The sequence below is a fragment of the Otolemur garnettii genome, unplaced genomic scaffold, assembly GCF_000181295.1.
Source record: "Otolemur garnettii isolate 467f Iridium unplaced genomic scaffold, OtoGar3 scaffold00019, whole genome shotgun sequence".
NCBI lineage: Eukaryota > Metazoa > Chordata > Mammalia > Primates > Galagidae > Otolemur > Otolemur garnettii.
Window position 1 is genome coordinate 13,245,386 of NW_003852414.1, and position 19,477 is coordinate 13,264,862.

Genomic DNA, 19,477 nt, shown 5'->3' on the forward strand with positions numbered 1-19,477 from the left:
GACACGTCCTTGGAAAATTTCCAAAGGATGATATTTTATTCCTTTGTCTGGATTTTTTTTTTTAAGTAAGCCTATAAGCAAATCCCTCAAATTATTTCCTTTATTCATATTATATCTATACTTAGTAAAAAAACTTTTTTTTTTTTTTTTTTACATTTGGAATTTGGCCGTTAACCATGGCTCTGTTTCATCATTGTGGGGCAACCTCCACTTTGCCTAAAATATCTTGAGAGCTTTGCTGTGGCTTCACGACACAAAGATAGCTATTCTGCCATCTTCCTGCTTAATCTCTCAATCTCTATTTTATTATGTAAAATAGGAAAAATGCCTATTTTAGATGATTGTGGTGATTAGATGACAACGTACGAGGCACCAAGAGCACGGGGGATGCTGCAGTAATATTCTTTTCTTTCCCTTGCAGTGAGTATAGCCCACAAAGTGGACTGCTTTTTATTTTGTTTTATTATATTTTATTTTATTATTTTTTATATATATATATATATATATATATTTTTTTTTTTTTTTTTTTGCAGTTTTGGCCAGGGCCTGGGCTTGAACCGGCCAACCCCAGTATATGGGGCTGCTGCCCTACTCCTTGAGCCAGAGGCGCTGTCCTTCATTATTATCTCTTATTTCAGTTAACTTGAGGGCACAGGTGATTAGGTTCCGTTGTTTGCGTTTGTTAGGTAAAGTCCAAGTTGTAGTTGAGCCCTTGTTTGGGGGACTTTTCTCCTTTTATCGTGGGTATGTATTTCTTTCGTGCATGTACTCTGATCTTTCTATGTTTACATCTGTCTCCTCCTCTGTCCAGTTTCACAGATTTGTTACGGCTCTTAAAACTGTTCACTTCTTTCCTTTTCATCTTCTGTTTTATGATGTCTGTGTCTGCTCATTTCTTTATCTTGGTTTTATCTTCTTTTTTAAGAGTAAACCTTCAATAGAAGAAGACTGTATGGGCTGTTTGTGGAAGAACTTTACCGTGTAGTGCAAGTTTGGTTTGGTAAATATCGTAGGATGTTCCGAGTAGAGGCTGAAAGGCTGAGGCACTTTAGTTGGCTTTCAGATCTTTAGTTAATACATCTCCCCGATGTCCACTGGAAGCTGAATCACACTCTGCGTTGTCATCCTGGGGTAACTAAAGCTATCATCTGTTGCTTTAACACTAGTGAAATAAAAACTTCTCAATCTCAAGACTCTGGTTGAAAAACCATCCTACCTTTAACATCCACCTGTCCCAGTGCTAATGCTACCTGATCACAAGGTTGGTTGGTTTGTTTTTTTTTTTTTTGACCACAAGTTTAATAAAGAAGGCACAGTGTGTTTTTCCTCTTTGGTAAGCAGTTCTTGTTTGTTGCAAAATTAGCCTGACAGCTTGCTTTTCCAAAATGCTCATGGATTCCCTATTTTCACAGAAGAAATCTCATCTATGGAATGGTGATTTCTCAGCCAGATTATCCATAAATCCAATTTCCAAAGCCATCACCTTAAACTTCCTTTGGCTTGTTTTACTTAAGTTTCCAGGAAAGCATTCATGTTCCTTAACAATAGAAAAGCAATGTCCATCTCTCCTTGAAAGTTGGCATTTTCTTGTATTACAAAGTTGATTCCTCTAGGCCCTTGGTGATGTTTTTCATAACACTAACAGGAGCTTCCCCCAAACTCTTCTATTGCCCCTAGTATAGGAGAGCTAACAAGGGTTATCAGCTCCAAGGAACTTTTCATGAAGTAATTCAGCCAGAGAGTGAAATGGGAATCATCAATAAAGGCATGAAGAGAAATAATACCAGCTAGATGGATTATATTTATCCAAAGTTTCTCATTCCAAACTTTATTCTGTGCTCTTAACCCACACACAGAACTAAGACGTCACTTTCTTTCTTCACTGTATTTGATAGTAGCATAGATCTCCTTTGAAAGTCAGCCGGGAACAATTTAGTAGGCATAAGCATACCTAAATTTTGAACGTCCCAGTGAGAGACTGTTAAGGTATGTTCCTGACTTGCCAGTATTTTTAGGCTCTACACCGAGGTTATGATGTATGAACTACATTGATGACACAGTAGGAGAGAGCCTATTTTGAAAACTTTTTTTCATTGTTCTTTCCTGTGAGTTTTCCCAAAATATTTTAAGGAGGTTGCACTGAACTCTGTCCATCAAAAATGATAGTTCATAGGTAAAAATCGTATAACCATAGATTCGAATTGAATTTTTAAAAAACTTATAGAGGTTTATATTTAATCTTTGACACTTAACAAGTAGATTGAAGAAATAATTAAGGCAACCATGACTCGTTTAAATGGTTAAAAACCAGTTCAAGACTGCCAGTCTGAATCATTGACTTAATTTTTTTAGTCGGGAATGCCCTGAGTAGCCAGAGCCATTTTCTTAATTGAGTGAAGTGCCAGGTGCCCAGGGCCATCACTGCTCCAAGAGGACAATTTTTTTTTATCATTTCTCTTATTCCTGGCATGGCTTGGATATAGTAGACGGGGATAATTATTAGGATTTATGGAGGCTTACTATGTGACAGGAAGTGCAGCAAGCTTTGTGCACACATTAACTAATAAATATTTGCGGAGGACTGAGGGAGGGAATAAATGGCCAATGCTTCCAGATTTCAATAACTAGAAAAGCCTCTGTTACTCAGCTAATTTATCAGGCCTAGATAGCTTCAGGCATTTCGTTATTTTTTTTTTTTTTTTGTAAATAGTTTCTGATGATATCCTTGACATCTCTTGACAGTAAATATTTAAATTGAGTTGCTCAGTGGTAAAGAGGGAGGTTTTCTGAAGTATTTAATGTTTAATGTTTTAATAACTTTACATGATGCTATTATACAATTCAAGTCAAGATCCTGGCAGATGCCAGATCTGGACAGTTTGTAACAACGTTGTAAGAGAAATTCATTCTAAGAGAATTCATTCAGAAATCCCCATTCATTCTAAAGCAGTTATCATCGGGAGAACACATTAAATGATTCATAATTTTCTCATGATTAAAATTCTTTAAAGTATTGGTGATCTCATATCATTAGAGTGAATTTGTTACTTATAAAATATTAATTATTCATGACACCTGAGAATTATATCTTCTGATTCCTTTTATTATAACAAGTATCTTGAATAAATCAACTCATTATAAATATTTTATATACTCAAACTAATTAAACAAAAATGGCAAACTCTTATGGATTTTATAGCACATATAACAATTTTGACTGCTGTATCATACAGTTATTCAAACCATAATGAAAAGTCTGCTACTAAAATACCCTCGTTTATATCCCGTGCTTCTGGTTACAAACTCTTAAACATACAGAAACACACACACGTTTATATATCTACTGATTTCGTGGGATTTTTTTCTAACTTCTCTGTTGGTTTCTTTAAAATTCAGAGTTCTTTAAAACAGGAACTATGCCTTCAATTTGTAGTTATTATGGGCAAATACTAGCTGTATATATTTATAGGGTCCATGTGGTATTTTGATACAGTCATATCTGTGAGTTAAACAAGTCAGGTGAATTAAACAAGTCAGGGTAATAGGGGTATCTATCACCTCACTCTTTGAGTTATTTTAAAGTAAACCCTAACTTACTGTTGATTCTACAAGTGACACTTCATTGTGCTATTAAATACTGTTCATTGTATCTAACTATTTATCTTTTTGTACCCATTGACCATTCCACTTTACTCCCCGTTCTTGCTGCACTTCCCAGCCACTGGTAACCATTCTTCTAGTCACTGTCTCCATGAAATCAATAGTTTTTAATAATTAGTTCCCACATGTGAGTGAGAACATGTGAGATTCGTCTTTCTATGCCTGGCTTATTTCACTTAATATAATGTTCTCCACTTCCATCCATGCCATTGCAAATGGCAAGATTTCATTTTTTTATGGCTGTATCTATCACATGTAACATTCCATTGGGTACCACAATTTCTTTATCCATTCATGCACTGATGGACCCTGAGGGTGATTCCAAATTCTGGCTGTTGTGAATAGTGCTGCAGAGAACGTGGGGGCATAGATACACGTATCTTTTCAGTATAATGTATTCCTTTCTTTTGGATATATACCTGGTGGTGAGATTGCTGGGTCATGTGGTAGTTCTATTTTAGAGAAACCCCCTCACTGTTCTCCAGAGTGGCTATGTTAATTTACCTTCCCACCAGCAGTGTTTGAAGGTTCCCCTTTCTCCACATCCTTGCCAGCATTCGTTATTACCTATCTTTTGGAGATAAGCCACCTTAACAGAGGTAAGGTGATATCGTGTTGTATTTTGATTTGCATTTTTTCTGCTGACTGGTGAGTGAAGGATTGTTTTATATCCCTACAGGCCATTTATGTCTTCTTTTGAGAAACATCTACTCAGATCCTTTGCCTCTTTTTCAATTGGATTATTTGATTTTTTCCTATTGATTTTTTTCCTTTGGATTATTTGATTTTTCCTATTGAGATGTCTTCTCTTGCAAAACGTCTACTCAGATCCTTTGCCCCCTTTCTGACTGGATTATTTGACTTTTTTCCCTCTCCTATTCCTGTTACTAATCTCTTGTCAGATGGGTAGTTTGCAAATATTTTCTCCCATTCTGTGGATTGTTTCTTTATGTTGTTGATTGTTTCCTTTGCTGTGCAGAAGCCTTTTAGCTTGACGTGATCCCAGGTGTCCAATCTTGCTTTGGTCAGCTGTGCTTTGAGAGTTGTTACTCAAGAAGCCCTGGCCCAGACCAAAGCCCTAAACAGGAACTGTGCCTTTTGAATGTCATTGTCAGTGCTGAGGACAGTATAAATTGTGTAAATAGTATTTCAATACTGTTTTTAAATGGAGAAGGATAATGTACTTAAAACTCAAGTGGTTTGGTATCTCAGGCTTTTGTAATAGACTTAAGTGACTTACTTAGTCTTGACAGGTAGCCAAAATAAAATGACAAATTCATGTATTCTAAGTAAAAATGCATTAAAGGGTATAGACTTTTTATTAACTGCTGATTAAAAAATACATTGCCAAACATATGGTATATTTACTATCTAGGTAAAAGTCATATTGAGCTATATGTTTTCAAATATCGAAAGTGTCCCTTCTATGATAAGAAGCCTGTGTAAATACTTATGCTCTGTCATCGGTTTGGTCATCCAATTCAACTTTTTAAAAATTCTTATTTTTATTTTAGAAAAATGCCTAGACGGATCCCATGATCAAATGAAAACGTGGCTTACCTAAGGGGTCATGGGGAATTTTTATTTTGTGCTTGTGACTTTAACATAGCATGTGTACTATAGTAATAAAACTATTCACACTGTACTTTAACTGCATGCTAAATTGATTTTCTGTATGCACCCTTCATTACTGAGATTAATCTGAAGGTTGCTTGTAACCCTGCTACCCGAATTTCACTTGATGCTTAGAATGGCATTTTGTTTCAGAAGCTTGTAGCAGAGCATGGAGTCACCGTCAGGGCTCGGGTGGGGTGATTTGAGGCTGACTTTAAGGAATCTTTGTGTATGTGTGTTTACCATGCAGCACCCGTGCTTCCTGGAGCCTATCAGCAAAGCCACCCACAAGGCTACGGGTACATGCACCAGACCAGTGTGTCCTCCACGCGGTCAATGCAGCATTCACCAAGTCTAGTAAGTGTCGACGGGGGTGTTCCTCCCTCTCTGGTCTTCCCAGTTTCCCTCGGACGTACCAATGCACATGGATTAGAGTTGACGTGAATAGGGTTAGGGTTAGAATACTGGACATTTTTATATAAAGATAAATGGAGACATTTTGCCACTTATGCAGCTCTTTTGAAGGAAGCAAACTACTTACAGAGGCACACCAGTGAGAAAGGTAGGCATTAATAAGTGTTCTATAAAACAATAGCCCAGTACAATATCCCAGTTGTTACTTCATGAGGGATATTAGCCCATTAAGATTTTTATTCAAGCCTAAAGAGCACAGATATTTTGAGGGTCATTTTAACAAGTTAATATTAATATTAATCAAAATGCCCACAAAAGTCAAGTATGTCTTCAAATTGCCCTATTTGGAACCTTGAAGTATTGGTTCATTCATTCAGTGTAAAATTTAAAGGCAGTGTTGGAGCTCATTCAGCTACACGTTGTTTCTCAAGCTGAAATTACTTCTCTGAGGTCCTTTGCCTGAGCTCTTCTAAGCTGTCAGGTAATTTGCATTGTTCTCAAGTTTTTTGAGTCCCAGCAAATTTCCTCAGTCTATAAATTTGCTTACCTCTGAGATTATCTGATATTAATATTAGTGAAATGCTTAGCCTTAAATAAAACAAATGTAGTCGAACCTGGGTAAGTTGACCACCCAAGGGACTGTAACAAACTGGCCAACATAGGGATTCAACATAAGGAACTAGGCCTGCTGTTCTGATATGTACATGTGGTGTGTGTCCAGTCTATGAAAATTGGGTCACGTTAAGGAGGTGGTCAGTGTAAGGAGGGTTCTACTATATAAGAAAACTCTATTTAACTTTTCCTCATTAGAATAGAGTTATATGTGCCTCAATATTTAGAGCACTCATATGCTAAATTTCTCTTGGAACAATACAAAAACCTATAAAGTCAGTGTATCGAGATTTTTTTTTCTTTCATTTTACATATTTTTAAAGAGAAAAAAAATGCTTAGTAGTTATTTAAGAAAAGTTGACTGCCTGGGGAGACACGGACCTGTGTGCCACCAGGGCAGATTTTGTTTTCTGAAATATGTGCAGTCAGGGAGGACCCACCTAATCTAAGGTTTCTAGATGATTCGAATCTGGGGGTAGTTGGCTTTTCCCATTTCAAAACCTCCTTATTTGATTGGCAGCTGTTGTACTTAGTGGCTTTATATGTCCCCATTCTTGTCCCTTCCCCCTCTTTTTTCTTTTTTTTTTTTTGGCTGTGGCAGGCATGAACCCACCACCTCCAGTATATGGGGTTGGCGCCCTACTCCTTTGAGCCACAGGTGCCACCCTCCTTCCCCCTCTTTTGCTAGACAAGTAAACTTGAGGTCAACCCAAGTGGATACTAGGCTGGGTTGAAAGATTTCCAGAAATAGATGCACTTGAGAACATTCCTAATAGTTCCTTATGTGTGGGTGGAATTTGTGGCTGTGACCATCTTGGTATTCATCGTATCACCCGTCTTCCTTTCTCAGAGGACCTACCGAGCCATGTACGATTACAGTGCTCAGGATGAAGATGAGGTCTCGTTCCGAGATGGCGACTACATTGTCAACGTGCAGCCCATCGACGACGGCTGGATGTACGGCACGGTGCAGAGAACTGGGAGGACGGGGATGCTCCCAGCCAATTACATTGAGTTTGTTAATTAAGCACTTCTCCTTGCCCTTTGAGCTTTATTCTAATGTATTCTACACTGAATCTTTTTAAAAGATAGAAAATACTTTTAAGACAACTTGGCAGTTATTTTACAATAATGTATCCTTACTTTGACAATTAGACACACAGGTGTACCAGGGAGAAGGAATGACTTCTGGGCTGAAAACAGCAGCATTTTCAGTAATTCCTGTAAACAAAAGTCATTAACGTCTGGAGACCTGGTGCTGCTAATTGTGTTCGTGGTTTCCTTTGATTGGCGATTGAACCCTTCTGGGAAAATGTATTTTTGTAGACTTTAATAGAGACGTTGATTGTCCTTTAAATGTGATGAGTATATGAAATTTCCTATTTGTCAACTTTGGAATCACCAGAAACCTACTCTCTTAACTCAGTAACACAGCCAATGATTTAAAACCTGTTTAGTCTTTTGAGTCATTAGAAAATGTCCAATTCAAGTGAAAATTGCCCAACGTAATAAACATAAACAGTGGCAGAATGACAGTCTGGTTAACATTATACTGACCGGTGGCCTTAGGGATGTAGAAACTTCTGCCAAACAGAGAAAACTTTCTTGTTCCTCAGGCCAGTTGGGGTCTATTTATTTCCCATTTGTCCCAAGGCCTCTCCTACTCTCCATTTATTTACATTCTATGAGTCCAAGTAGATGCTCATTTCCATAGAATGCCAGGACCGAACATCTTCACTGCTCCTCTGCAGAAGGCAAATGTTAATGTCATCTCTATAATTTCCCCAATAGCCTTTGCCCTATTGCATGTCATGTATTTTTAGGCTTCTGTATCATAGGCAGCTGCACTGCCCACTCCTGTTATTAAAGCAAAAAAGGGTGACATCCCTAAAAGCCCTTTCCTCTAGCGGCCAGCTCCTCAGAAACATCTGTTTTGAAAATCTGCTTGAGGTTTTCCTGCTGCATTGCACTCTAGTTCTGAAGGATTTACACCTTAGGATATACACATATACTCTAGCCAATAAGTGATTTAGGTGTTTACTGAACAGCTTTCGTTAACGTAATGCCACCATTGATTTCAACGTAAAGAAAATTTACAGGAGCCAGTGAAAGAGTGGACTATGGGGCGTAATAAGGGGGAAACCCAGTTTCAACAAAGGAAAGCTACCGACTCCACATGGGGATGGTCTGGTGTCTTCTGTTGGCAGATGGTGTTCAGATTCTGGAATGGAAATCTACCACTGACCCTGGTTAATCGAAAAGACTTCCCTTCCACTCTCTGACTTTATTTTTCTAAATCACCTCTAGGCAGCAAGATACGAAGGTATGAGAGATTTTTAGTACTGGACCAACAGGCTGTTCACTACGAAACCATCATGTTTTGATTTTTCAAAGGAGTGACTTGGCAGGCTTAGGCTAGAGTCCCAGCCACGAGTGGCTTAAAATTTGCTGGTAGGGCTTAAAATTTCATCTGCAGCTTGAAGTCAAGGTCATCAAGACATTGCTGCCCAAAGACAATTCTGCATTTTTCTGATCGTGTCCTTTATTGTGACCTGCAACAGGGTAGCATTCACACAAGGGTCTGACTTGATAGTTGGGATAAACTGAAAAAGCAAAGTTACAAAAATGTATTAAAATGCCTGCATCTTGGGGATATCCACCTTGGGTGGTATAGTCAAAGAAATTAGCAACACATCCTGTCCAGCATTTTTTCTTGAAATGTTTACTTGTCCAAAGGCCATAGCTGATTCATTTACACCTTTGAAAAGTTGGCACGCACTTTGGAAAACTTGGAACTCTCCACAAATGAGAATCTGTAGTTTTATTTATTAGGCTAAAAGAGCAAATAAGCCTTATTACACTAAAGCCGTATCTAGGTGACACCGACAGAAAATGGCAAAGAGAAAAATCCAACCACACAACCTGAGATTTTTTCGAGGAGGGTTTACAGATTACCAAATAACTAGCTTGACTGATTTTTCTCTCATTGAAATGGCTAGTCATAATAAACTGATTAACTCCATCTCTGTTTCGATGTCTTGTATACAAACCTAGACAAACTAAACTTACAATTTTTTTGCAAAAATCTGTATATTTAAACTGGATGAAATACACTTGCTCAATTTTATTATATTTAAGATGTAATTAACATCGCACCCAGGCAGGCTACTTTTTGTGATTACAAGGGCGGGCAGTTGTTGATTAAATTTTCCGAGTAAACGTAGGGCCAGTATAATTTCTTGTTTAATAGCACATTTATGAGAAGTACAAAGGAAACTGACTTGTAATAGTATCTGTAATCAGGGAAGTTACCATAAAGTAACAGCTTGATGTTTCTTGGTTTACTCATTCACTGATTTCCAAATCAGACTCATCAAATGTAAAAGTCAATCTATATTTGGGGACTCAATTTCCAAAAATTCTATGCTTCACTTACGTTGGCATAGCAATCTGTTTCTGCTTCAATCCTTTAGGAATTAAGATCTGCTCAGAGTTTCATGAGAGGGTAGTTATTTTGCAATGAAGACTGAGGCAGAACAAGTCACTGCATGCTCCTGGGGTCATAATTTGATAGTGTTGGCAGTCATTACTGGAGCTTGTCAGGATAGGGAGTCTCAGCAGAAAGAGACTGCTAAAGACATACATAATACCAAAGTGCTATCTTTTTATAGCATCAGTTAAAATATTACAATTTCGAACAACTTTTCCACTTTCCACATGCCTTTTTCCCACCTTGAATTTGATGACAAGTAATGCTCACAGCTAAAGAAAAGTTTAAAAACAAGTCTTAAATATCAAACAAAAGATGACTGTGTAAATGCCCAAGCACAGAGAACATGCACCCGCTTTTCTCGATTTCAATGTGTCCTCAATCAAGCTCAACCAAAGCGCAAGGAGCAGTTTGCTTAACACTTTTAAAAGGTTCCCAAAACAAAACTGGACATGGATCATCTCTCTCTTGAGTAAAGCGTAATGGCAGGATCTATGACTGTGGTTGTAAGCTTTTGTAGGATATGTTTGTACTAATAATTCTTGTTCTTCTAGAAATCTTTCTATTTCTATCCTATGGCGAGATGAATTCTTCATGTCTGCCTGTTTACGCACCCGCAGAGTAGTACTGTTTGAAATGTTCATCTGCAGTCAGACCTCTGTGGAGGCCCTACATCGCCCCAGGCCTTCCCGACTCCCATCAACCACATGGGAATTTGTAAGCACAGTTTCCACAAACACCTTATGGAAATGAGGATGAGATTAGACCAGCCCCTCTCTGGCCTCTAGGTACATTGCTTGAAGAGGATGGAGATATGGTTTTGCCAGACTTACCCGTCTTTCTCTCCTTATCCTTCCTGGGCTGAGTTTTATAACACGCTGGGAGTTAGGAAGAAGACTTTTCTAAAACAGATACTGGAAATTCAAGAGATGCCCCTCATTTTCAGGTTCATCCCTCTCCAGTGGAATCTTTTTAAAGAAAAGGTAAAGAAAACGTGTGCAATCTTTAATATAACGTATCCCTATATAAAGCAGATGAAGTTTATACCAAAATTATAATGGAGATATATACAAAAAAAAATAGGTGCCTTTTTTGATAACCCTGGTTTGTCCATTATGGTCTTGGAAAGAAAACCAAGAAAGCAAGTTTCTGCCTATTCTATAGTAATATTTTTATGAGGGATATTTTTTATGGTGAGAAGTGGGGATGGTCCTGACCCAGGTATAAAAGGTGGTAGCTGATTGTAATTTATCTGTGAAGGGTTAGAACTTTAGAAAATGCTGACTTCTGTCTATTTCTGAAAGGTTCTTTGTGGATTATATATATATATATGTTGAGATGTATAAGCATTAATTTCAGGTTTGGTACCTGTTGTAAGAAAGAATAATTATATCATGAGGCTAAATTCACTCCCCAAGATGAATGTCACTCTCTACGTTTATTAGACATAGCTATTTGCTTCAGATAATCTAACAGTGGCTGGCTTGTGGTTGTTTGGGGTGATGCCACACAGAGGTGGGTGAGCTTTAGTGAAGTGGGAAGCTATGTAAACACCTTAAGGATGCTAAAATAGAAGTCTCTTTCTGAAGTATTCCATGCCCTTTAGGATCGTTGCTAGGCAACTGTCTGTCAACTATTGATGATTGAAAATGTCAAGGCATTGTATGATGCTTCCGTGGTCATCTTTCCATGATGCTTAGACTACTGAACTCCATAGCCTGGAAGAATACCCAGGCAAATCTCCCCCAGGTGTCCATATTACTTCAGTATATTCATGGGAATTCCATAGGCTTTTTCTGTTTGATATGTGGTATCCAGTTTGCATAGTATAGATTTCTTTGTAATCTACTTGCTGTTAGGGATTATTTCTTTTAAAGGAAGAGAGAAAACTGCATTCTAGTTCCATTCTTCAGTGTCCACACCATGAATTACTGAGCATTGGTGGAAGCAGCGCCGAGCCTCTGAGAGGTACAATATGGAACTGTGGATCTTTGACCTGTGATAAAAATGCAACATTGAACCATTGTGCAGTTTGGCATCTATTTGCTTCGACAAATAGAATTGTGGCTGATGATTGAGGCTGTCCTAATTGTGAATGCATTAACAGTTTTGGAGGAAACAGCTGACGATTTGTAAATGAGGGAGCTTACAGAACGGATACAATGTTATTAATATAATTTGGCTTTTGTTATGCAAATTGTCAACACCAGCTATTAAAATATATTTTAGTAGACATGCTTTAATTCATGTTCTTTCCTCTACACTGTGAATCTTTAAGCCTTGGTGGACTAGAGCAACATCGCGCTGCCCAAAGGACTAACCTATGCAAACTAGTTCACATTTTAGTGGATGTCACAGCCAACGTGTGATAAGACATTTCCCTCTGCACAGCGTACAACAGCACTGAAATCATAGAGTGAGCCTAGGATCACGTATGTATAGTATAGTCACTCACAAACCCTTCAAGGCTACCATGATCATTAGTGTTTATATTTGTTTAAAAGCAAATTGCTGATTTAGCTATTGCACCTACTTGAAGGATGTCAAAATACGAATGAAAGACGGGTGTGTCGGCCATGGTTTTAATGTGATCCCTGTAAATGGTCTTCTATGATAGAACTGTGTCCTCAAATGCACTCTCTTCAGGGTCTGAACATTCTGTGTCTTCTTTCTGTATTTGTAAAACATAACACATTAATTTCCTCTCTCTACACGTCTGGTGTGCTTAAATAAATGCAGGCTATGACAAAATGGTTCTACTTCTTGGCTCTCACCGTGGTTTCTTGATGCAGGGACCGAGAACGCCCACTGAATCAGATCAGAGGTGTACGCTGGCTTTAGTACATTTACATCGGGGAGTCATTCAAAACATGTTTTCTCCCCCAGATGAGCTTAATTTTGAGTGATAACAATGTCACATTTTTTTCAAGCTCAGTATCTTGGCAATTTTATATCAAAGTACTGAAATAAGGCACCGTTGTAGTTAACTTCTTTTAAAATTAAGTTCCTCCTGTGTCCTCAGTCGTACAATTCTAATTTTCTTGTATTTGCAAGATGAAAGAAATGGCTTGGAGCGAAGGACAGAAAATGCCCAAATCGAGTACAGGAAACAGGAAAATATTCTGATTTTTCGACTAAGAAGGGCTCATTTATCATAGAACATAATTGCTTTTTTTTTCCTCCTAATTTTCTCGTAACTGAAAAAGTGAGTTATTCACTATTTCTGCTTTCATATACATCTATTGAGACTTGGATTTTCGCTTCATTGTATTGTTTTGCAAAGATTTCTTTTTGGCATATAATCCTTCCTAAATGAAAACTGATAAACTTTGCAAACGACACCTGCTGATAGAATAAATACTTCTTCCCAATCTTGAATTTTCTGTTTTTTGTATCCCAAGAGGATGAAATGTGTATTTTAATGTGTTATTAATCAAACATGTTCAAGATGTTTGAAATTGCAAAATAGTACCATTATTTATTTATTTGAAGACTTTACTATCTTTTTATCCCTCTGAGACTTTTTTTTTCTTCCATGATTATATATTAACTCTTAGGAGCCCAGTCACAGAAATGAATCCCTTAGAAAGATTTTTTTTCTGACAATAGATAATTTATAATTTAGGTTTAGAGTACACTATGCTTAACTTTTTATTATCCTAACTTAAAATATCGGGAAGTTGGTTTCACAGGTGATTGAGATGTGAGGGCCCACCAGAAATCCACCAAAAATAACTTTTCTACAAAAACTCTCTCAGACATAATAAATTAGAAAGTAGACAAAAGGAAAATTTTGTTTCTTTATGTCATCTGTTTCTCCTACACAGAGGGGATTGAATACGGGTTTTCTGATGGCAGAAAACTGGATATGATCCAAGGGTGAGTTTCCACTCCTTTCTGTAGTTCTAAGCAGGAGTTTCAGGCCTTTGTCTATTATGTTTTTATGTGGAGGCAGCAGAGTTCTGATGAGAAAATAGGATGAGAAAATGGATTTAAAAGGTGAAAAGCCAGGTGGCACCTGTGGCTCAAGGAGTAGGGTGCCGGCCCCAAATGCTGAGGGTGGTGGGTTCAAACCTAGCTCTGGCCAAAAACTGCAAAAAAAAAAAAGGTGAAAAGTCAATGTTAGAACTCATGGCCCAGTTGCTTATTTTGTGTTTACACAAAGGCTTTTTGATCTTTGTAGATTCCTTCTGCCTTTTTTTTCTGACTAGCCAATATAAAAGAGAAAAATAGAAATAAATGAACAAAATTGAAATTCCTGTTCTCCTACTTGAGAAAACAGGGGACTTTTCTGCTTCCAAAATGTAGTCATGAGATTGCTCTTGGCATGAACTAGTTTCTAATTCTTGACCCAGGATAGCAACACTTCTTGACTTTTGATGTCCAAGGCCATGAAGCCCCAATTAATTTTTGTTCTACGTGGATAATCATGCTCTATCCATCGTGACCTCACTTCTCTGGTCACAGCTGACTGCACTGAAGTGACCCAGGAAGGCCGCACAAGAATTGCACCCAGCAGGAAGGTTGGTGACTAACTCTGTTCAAATCCCTCTCAAGAGGCCTGAGGTTAAGTAGAGAGCAAGTTGGCTAACTGGTTGTAGAGTTAAAAATTAAAAAATTAAAAGACGTAGAGGAAGAAGTCAGGAGAATGTCTAAGCTGTGAGTAAGCAGAAAGTCTGAGTAAGATCCCCCACCCTATTAATGGGGGTCCCTTATGAGGAAACACCAACCCTTGCTGCCCAGAGAGTACCCACCCTTTATCCCGGGCATGCGAAATTTGCCCACCCATGGGGCCGGATCCTCTGCTGTCCCTCCGTGCCTGAGGGTTCCCCTGTGAAGCCAGATCCTATGCTGCTTCTTCCATCTTTGCACGTAAACCAATTCCTTTTTGAGAGGCTCTCTGTTCCTTGCAGTCACTGAGGTTCGACCAACACAGCTACCATATTCGTGTACGTCCCTGCACACAAACCATAGGGCTTTCATAGCTCACAGATTTCATGAAACGATAACATTTGACAGGGAACAAATTTTATGAATGAGCAAAAAGGTTTACACAACGTCCCCCTCCCCCAATGAAACGCTAAGTAGCAAATATGATTGAAATGCCAATTATATTATTCCAGTTAAAATGTCTTAAATTTTGTTACAACCACTTTAGTTAGCAGTTAGGAGCTGTCGCCCTGAGCCCTGCGAAGGATTTCAATAATCAATACCAAGCGAGTGTAACTTTCATCAGTAGATACATACAAAGAAAGGACTTGGGGTGGAGGGAGAGGCTGTCACCTAGAGAATGTTCTCACTGATTTCTAAATATTGCCAAAGGAGGAGGAAATAGCTGGGCTCATCATGGGCTTTGGTGAAAGAAGATCAAAGCTGAGTTGTTCTAGCAGAGCTTTATTAAGAAAAACTTAATTCTCCTAGGTTTGCTCAAGGGTAGCTCTTGATTAAGGTCAAAGAGACAGCAACTGTAATTTATTCCTTTGACATGTATTTATTCCGTGTTTACTTTATTCTAGGCTTAGAGCACAGGCCCTTGCCTCACAAGGCATTCATCCAGGTAGGGGAAGACTAATATCAAACAGCTAATTATATACTTACACAATTAATTACTTAATTACACTTTAAGAAATGCAACGAAAGGGAAGCTGAGTGGACCCTGAGTTCCTGTAGCTGGGAAGGGGTGTGCTGAAGACTCTTGGAGACATTTCTGTTCCAGCTGACCCCTGGACGCTGCATGGGAGCCCACCCGACTTCATCTAAGCATGAGACCCACAGAGAAACTTAGTCATCAGAAGTTAGTGACAGAAATACTTCAGCCTTCTCCCAAATTTTACTTTATGTAACAATGGCAGATTTTTGTACTTTTAATACAATTAGATTCACTGCATACAAAAGTCCTGGTGTGCAGGCACGGTTTTCTGTGTATGGACACACCCTTTTATTATGCTAATTACGACGGACTGCATTTTAATAACATTCTGCAGGCTGCAAAGAGTTAATTCTATAAACAAAGCTTCCCAGATGTGGAATACTTCACTTCCTTTTTTTTTGAATAATCGGTTACTAGACTTTCCTGTATCCTTACTTCCTCCCTGAATATTTTTGGAAAGTCTGTGCTTACTGGAGTTTATTGTAGTACAGTCGGCAGCAGAAACATTGATGAAAGTGCTGTGCTTTCCTGTTTTAGATGTCACAGATTTGAGTGTAGATATTCCCATCTAATATGGGATATAAATTAGACGTGCCGCATTAACTGGGCAACACGGGGAAAAAGTACTTGAAATGCAAGAAATTTGTTGGTAATTACTTAGACTGCATCCTTGCTCCGAGTAGCTTTGTTTATGGGATTCTAGCAAGGATTTTGAATGTCTGCCTCCCCTAAAGTCTAGCCACGCTGGTACACTTTGTCTTGGGCCATTTAAAATGAAGAATGCAGCTATCACTTGAACTCTGCCTTATAAACGCAAACACTGTAACTTAACTGTATGTACCCTCATCTTATTCTGAAATAAAAAATAAATAAAATAGAAAATAAATGGGAAGATGTTGAACATACGTGATTCCTTTCATCGATGTCTAACAAGATGCTTGTTGTGCAAAGACTCCTTGGTATTTATTTATGAACATTTCCTGGTTTAATTCTTTCAGAATGAAATTTTTTATTTTTTTACCTCCAAGATGGTACCACATAAAGTGATTTCTGGACCTCTATGTCTTGTTTTTTTTTTTTTTAAGGGGATAGCTCTGCTGATCTAACTAAAAATTATATTTATATTATAAAAATTATATTTATAACATGCAATTCCTTTTGTTTACAAACCATATTCCTACTGGTTTATGGTTAATCTTAGTGGGGTTGAGAGAAAAGGAGCCTGAGACTTGTTCAAGACAAACTTTTTTTGTGTGACTCACCAATGAAGGCTCCATCTTGGAGTGTCTGGGCAGCTGTTCTAGTGGGTTGGTGCGATTTCTCCCTACCTGTAACCACCCTCCAGCGGGGGAAACAAGGGGCCCAGCCACGGAGATTTCCCCATCCTCTCTAATTTACATCCTAGAAAGAAATGGGGGTGGGCTCTCTGATGACTTATTTTCAAAACAGTGAACAAAAAGAATTTGTGGTATGGGGACAATAATTATATTGCAACATATTAATATTATATTGCTATTTAGTAGCATTCTAAAGTTTCACATTTGAAAAACACTGGAACACTGTCAGAACTTTAAATGGGGCTTCTGGATTTTGATAGAAGTTACTTGATCGTGACTGAGACCCTAAAATAATTGTTTCCTAATATGTATCCCTTAAGAATTTGGCAGACTTAATTTAATGATATTCATGATCACTATATTGATATTCAGATCAAAGGTCTAGATTATGCTTTATTGGAGTGGACAGGAGTTATCAACAATAACAAGTCCCTAGTGCCAAAGACTGTAGTAGAGGAAGCCAAGGGCCAGATGACCTCTGAGCAAGATGATTTACAGCTGGGGGGGGGGACCCTGGGGCAATTCGTTCACAGGTGCTCCTTGCTGAGAAAGCCCGAGCCCATGGCACGGAGTCATTATCTAATACTCCCCTCACCTGTTGTACTGTCTCCATAGAAGACTAGTGCGGAGGTTGCTCGGGGCTACCCTGCAATCAAGGTTAGCTCACCTCCTACAAGCTTGTACTTCTAAGTGTCACCCCTGGTTCCTTCTTGCAGTGATCAACTAGGGGTTGCGACAAAGCCGACCAGGTCAAGTAAGTGAGTGTCTGTGGGACAGTAGCCTCGGGGGCAGGATGGGGAGGAAGGAAACGTTTGAAGCCCAGTCAGCTCTGAAGCTCCCAATTTCTCACTTGGATGAAAAATTCAGTTTTAGCCTTGAGTGGAATTGAATCTTTCAAAAATCGTTTCAGGATCAGAAAGTAGAATCTCCATGTGTTGGCCTTATTTATCTTTTCATGTCTTTGGAGTCTAGCAATGTCCAGAAAATAATACCTCACTCAAGTTCGTAGCTTAGCCCTTTTTGATTTAGGAGGCATCTGCAAAGTGCTAAAAATTGATTTCATGTGAGGGCACAAGTTGGGATACATTCTTTGATTTTAGGATTATATGATGCCTTGGCATTTATGTAGATTTTTTTTTTTTTAAGTTTGAAAATGTTCTGGAAAGCTGAGGAGACCTGAGCAGACACCCTGTGGTGGTCTGCTGAATACTCAGCCCCCACACTAAGGGGGACGTGTGGTGGCAGGCAGTATACGATCTTCCATGTACGCTACTGAGTCTCAGACTTGGGGACTTTCAGATAGGCAGAGACCTTCACTCCAACCAACTTCAGGAGAAGATGGCACAGGGGTGTCATTTTATAGACTGGGGCCTGAGCAAACTGGTGCCTTTGTCCTAGTCAAATGGCCTTAATTTGAAGGATGGTTAAAACCCTAGCTCTTCCGTCTTCCGTCACTGTGTCCCTTCCAGCCCCCACACTGCTTTTCTTGCGGTACTGTAAATCTACTTAATATAGTAGGAGGGAGGGAGAGAAGGGGTCCCTATCTAAAGCCGGCCTTCTTGTCCTTTAATGCCCCCGGGGGCCTCTCAGCCCAGCTGTGAGCCCTGAGAACGTGAGCCCCGACTTTGATCGCTCAAACCAAAGCCAGGATGCTTTGCAGTAGCAAAAGTATCAATGACGTCCAGACTCTCACATCACTGGTCATCTGCTTAAAGATTTAGCAACTACAAATGAAAACAAAACAACAAGGTCTTCAGGGGACTGGTAGGAAGTCTGAATATATTCTTCTGTTCCACGCCGTCCCTTCTCCCAGGAAGTGGTTGTTTAAGCTGCCGTCTGATTGAAACTCAACCAGATTGGGTAGTTAGGACTTGTGACCGGTTTGTCTTCACATCACTTCACCAGATACTTCCTGAACAGCCATGCATGTTTCACACGTGATGCTGGCAGGGTTGGTCTCAGACCTGTAAGATGCATCTGTGGCCTGTTGTGATGAATCACCCGCTTTCCAAGTTGTGTGTGGTCCTGTCTTGCCCTCCTTTTTTCCTTCCCAAGCCATCCCTTCCATGTTTTAAAGACTGTGCTGCTTTTCTACTTAAAAAAAAAAAAAAAATCCCTATATGGTTTATCTTACAAGGGTACAGGTGAATCTTTCTAAAAGCAGAGTATGAATGTCTTAACTTAATGACTAAGAGAAGGACATGAAGGTTATGTCAACCAGTTTGATGAGATTATTTCAAAATGTATATGAAAACAGCACACTGTACCCCATGATTGCATTAATGTACATAGTTATGCTATAAGAAATAAAAAAAAGGAAAAAAAATCCATCCTCTCTATAGACTATTCAGAAGAGTCCAGAAAAGAGAGAAATCATATAGCAACTCTTTTATCAGAAATTATGGGTATTTTTATTCCAGGATATTTTTTATATATATTCATATTTTTTTTTAGCAACACTTGTCTCATAGACAATTTTTTTGAAAATAGTCCATCATACGGATAACTTATTTAACCCTCTTGTTGGACATTTAGATGGTTTCCCTCCTAAAATGTTATAGTAAATATTTTCGTATTGTTATTACATTAGGCTAAGTTCCTTGGATTCCTGGGGCAAAAGCAACATAGAATGTTAAGGCTTTTGATCATTATCATTAATTTGTCACTTAGCAAAATTTGCTCATTCAGTTCGCTAATTGT

General features: G+C 38.6%; 1 protein-coding gene across 2 annotated transcripts in view; it reads left to right on the forward strand.

Annotated features, from left to right (window-relative positions):
* NEBL (nebulette) overlaps positions 1–8,719 on the forward strand; it is a 357,606-nt gene extending 348,887 nt beyond the window's left edge. The window contains exons 6-7 of one of the 2 annotated variants that reach the window (XM_012803295.1): positions 5,525–5,631; positions 7,151–7,912. In XM_012803295.1, coding sequence (XP_012658749.1) covers positions 5,525–5,631; positions 7,151–7,327 — 284 coding nt within the window. In that variant the 3' untranslated portion in view covers positions 7,328–7,912. Of the gene's footprint in view, positions 1–5,524; positions 5,632–7,150 lie in introns of both variants that reach the window. The other variant, XM_003786766.2, reaches the window with a different exon arrangement.
* The last annotated feature ends 10,758 nt before the right edge of the window (positions 8,720–19,477 follow it).